This window comes from Echinops telfairi, unplaced genomic scaffold, assembly GCF_000313985.2.
Source record: "Echinops telfairi isolate 266 unplaced genomic scaffold, ASM31398v2 ScPeMD7_443;HRSCAF=831, whole genome shotgun sequence".
Lineage (NCBI taxonomy): Eukaryota > Metazoa > Chordata > Mammalia > Afrosoricida > Tenrecidae > Echinops > Echinops telfairi.
Genome location: NW_022104341.1, coordinates 48,863,951 through 48,867,802, shown reverse-complemented (window position 1 = coordinate 48,867,802; position 3,852 = coordinate 48,863,951). Strand labels below are relative to the sequence as shown.

At 44.3% G+C, this 3,852-nt stretch overlaps 1 protein-coding gene across 1 annotated transcript in view; it reads left to right on the top strand.

Annotated features, from left to right (window-relative positions):
• Positions 1 to 3,852, top strand: part of LOC101653524 (serine/threonine-protein kinase TNNI3K) — a 354,136-nt gene that overhangs the window by 302,592 nt on the left and 47,692 nt on the right. The window contains 3 exon segments of the mRNA XM_045291740.1: positions 450 to 499; positions 771 to 823; positions 3,238 to 3,370. Of these exon segments, the coding sequence (XP_045147675.1) occupies positions 450 to 499; positions 771 to 823; positions 3,238 to 3,370 (236 nt within the window).

Below are 3,852 nucleotides of genomic sequence, written 5' to 3'. Positions count from 1 at the left end.
AGCTGGCGACACACACGGTCCTGGAAAAGCTTTCTTTTGTCCCAGAATTGGAGCTAGAATATATTAGCAAGAAAGACAAATCCGTTTTTAAATGATATTTGTGTCCAGCTTTGCTTGAACTGTCCTTCGATCTGCTGTTGGAACAAAGACTCCGCTGTGCGCACAGATGTGTTCTGCTCTTGGCCCGAAACTGTGGAGCTGTTACCAAAGGAGTTTTCCGTGAGTCGAAAACCTGATCTCCAGCTAATAGGTCCTTTTGACAAGTGTAGAGGGTCTAGCTACAGTAGGACGCCTGTGTAATTTCACTGTTGGGTAGAGCATAGCCAGATTCGGTATTTTTCGTTAGTCAAACGGAGAGATTCGTGGGACCTCTGTGATCTTCGTGCAGCTCGTTCACCTTCAGGGCTGAGATGCTGAGCCTCTTCCTTGAAGGGCTGCTGGCCTTACAGCCACAATGTTCTTCTCGACGACGGCCATGCGGCGGTGGCAGACTTTGGAGGTGAGATGTCCACAAGGAATCCCTCAAAGGACACCCGCGTCTTTCTTCCTCCAGTCCGTGCAGGGCACTGTATGCGATGACACTAAAATGCATTGCACAGTGGCCGGCGAAGGTCTGTAAAAGTACTCATCTTGCAGTGACAACACCAGAAAAAGGAAATAAGGATTTAAATATGACCCGAGTTTCACGTGGCTTTGGAATCTGAGACATAATCTTTGCTTTGGATTTGGAAACATTTCTTCGATGTGAATTTGCTTTGTCTCTCCCTCAGAATCGAGATTTCTGCAGTCTCGGGATGAAGACAACCTGACAAAACCACCTGGGGTTTGCTGCCGCTGTGTTGCCTGCCCTCAGTAAACAATGAAGATGTGTAGAGTCAGCCTGAGAGGAGAGGGGCTGGGCGGTAGGGGGGAGGGGGAGGGGGGGCTCACTAGAGCAGAGAGCAGCGTTAACTGGAAACAGTGTCCCAGTCCCAGTCGCAGAATAATGTTTTGTATTTTTATTTCCAGTAGGCCCCAAAATAATTCTTCCAAGGTTCTGCTTTAGAAATAAACTTAGAAAATGTTATGAATAACATAATGCTGAATGTGTTTTAAATGTAACTGAACAGAGTATTTAAATCTTCTTAGCACCCTTGGCCGTATAGTGGGAAACATGCTGGGCTGCCAACCACAAGGTTAGGTTCCGAGGGTGACAATCATAAGTCTAGTCCACTAATGTAAAGGCTAGCGAGTGAAACCCACACCCTGCCCACCCACATCCCGAGGGAATATGGAAGAAAGGCCTGGTGACCTGCTTCTGTAAAAGACTCTCAGAAACCCCACTGTCATTGCGTTGATTCCAACTCACAGAGACCCCACAGGACAGGGTAGAACTGCCCGTGAGGCTCCACCACTGTAAACCTTTGTGAAAGGAGAAAGCTCCATCTCTCTCCTCTGGGGTCGGTTGCTGGTTTCCAAATGCTGACCATTTGGCTAGCGGCCCAAAGAGGAACACAGGACACCACGAGTCAAGGAAATCCTATGGAGTGGTTCTATAGTTTAACACAACGGCCGCCATCAGGTCGTCAATGACTAATTCTTCTGAAGTGGCCAATCTCTTCGTCCTTGGTAGACTGTTCTTAGTCTGCAAGTTCCACTGAAGCCCGTTCCCTTTGAGTAAATCCGCTGGCATTTAAAATACCAACGACATAGCTTCCGGCATCACAGCAACACACAAGTCACCACAGTGTGACAAACGGAGGGAAGAGGCGGAAGAAGTACGGACAGAATGCTTCTTAGAGACAAGGGTAGCAAGACTGCCTCACATACTTGGACATGTCATCAGGAGAGACCAGGCCCAGGTCATCAGGATTAGTAAATTAGAGAGGCAGCAATGCAGAGAGAGGCTCTAGACAGGACGGACTAGCAATGTGGCTGCAACAATGGCTCAAACCTAAGAACAACTGCGAGGCTGGCGCAGGACCGGGCTGCACTGCATTTTGATGTATACAGGAATGCTGTGGGTCAAAACTGACTGTTTTAGTATGTGCCTGGCAGTCCTGTTATCCTTTCTCTCAGTCCTAATGTCATGTATATGACCTGAATTTGGTGCCTTCCTAAATAGCCAAAAAACCCAAGTAAGGAATGGTATCTCCCCTGTGGCCTGACTCAATCCTAGGAATTCATAGAGTGCTCCCGGGTCAGAAATGCATGGGTGGTTTTTCAAAAGTGTGCAAAGTTTCTAGAAGAAAGATACTCTTAAGTAAACAGCAGTGCCATTGGTGCTGTGCTTGTTAAATGCCATTTTGTTGTTGATAACTAATAGCAACTCCTCAAGAAGAAATGGTCCCCAGGTCCCCAGCCTTGCACCAATCTCACAATTGATATTATGTGTGAGCCCATTTTCCAGCCCCTGTGCCAGTTCATCTTCCTCGTTCTCTTTTCTGATCCTCCGTCTTACAAACATGCTGGCCTGTTACAGGGCCTGGTTTCTCCTGATAGCATGTCCCAAGCACATAAGATGAATTCTTACTAGCCTTAATGCTAAGGAACATTCTGGCTGTACTTTTTCCAAAACCGATTTTTTTTCATTCTTCTGGCAATCCATAGTATATCCAATATTCTTTGCAAGCACCATGATTCAAAGGTATCCATTTGTCTTCCAGGATTCATTAATTACTCTCTAGCATTTGCATACATCAGGGACAATGAAAAGGATTCTGGTCTGATTTAAGCACACGATCCGTGTTCAGGCGTGCTTGCTCTTTAATGTCTTAAAGTGATCGCTTGCAATAAATTTGTCTAATATAATCCGTCACAACTTCTTGACTGCTACTTCCATAGATGTTGTTTGTGGATCCAAGGAAAATGAAATCCATAACAACTTAAATGTTTTCTGCTTTTTCTCTATTTAACATGATATTGCTTATTGATCCAGTTGTGAGATATTTTCTGTTCTTTATGTTAAGGTGTAAGCCATTCTGAAGGCAATCATCTTTGACCTTCATATGACTTAATGCACAACTTCTCCTGATTGTAAGCCACGCAGCATCCCTGCCTCTGTTGGAATAATTGCCTCTTGACTTGAGTACAGATTGTCCTTAAATATAATTGAGCATTAGGAAATTTTCATTCATGGCAATGCTCTCTTTTGAAATCATCTGAGATGTCTTAGCAAACCCTCACAGAAGAGAAAACTTGTACAATGGAAAAGCTAACTGTTGGTTCAATGACTGGTGCCTATTTCTTGATACGCAGAACTTCCGGTGGATGGCTCCTGAGGTGTTCACTCAGGGCACTCGCTACACCATCAAAGCTGACGTCTTCAGCTACGCTCTGTGTCTCTGGGAGCTTCTCACTGGCAAAATGCCATTTGCTCATCTCAAGCCAGGTAAAATACATTGCCAGTAAGCCTCTCTGCTTTACAAAGTTCAGTGCATGTTCACAACTGTGAGCAACTTTCCCCTGCCAAAGTGATTGCTCTCAGTGGGACGGCAAAGTGGGAGGTAAGTACACAACCTTAAATTGTCTTAAGATATGTCCCCAATCTAGAAAAGTTAATGACCCAACTCCATGAGCTTAGACTCAGGGCCACAAGAGTATAGGCATGTTTTATTGAAGCGTAGATCTTTGATTTATGTGTTGTTAATGACACGAGCAAATCACTAAGACCCATGTGACAGGTGGCTGCAAATAATTTGGACAATGTAATATTTACTTTTTGAAATTAGATTTTAGAATGCCTTTTTAGTGTGTATAGAAGGGTGAACCAAAAGTAGCAACACATAGAAATGACTTATCAGGACTGTTTCCTATGTATCTCACATTATACAAAAGAGAATTGCTTTTCCTAATACTTTTTTTTTCAATTAA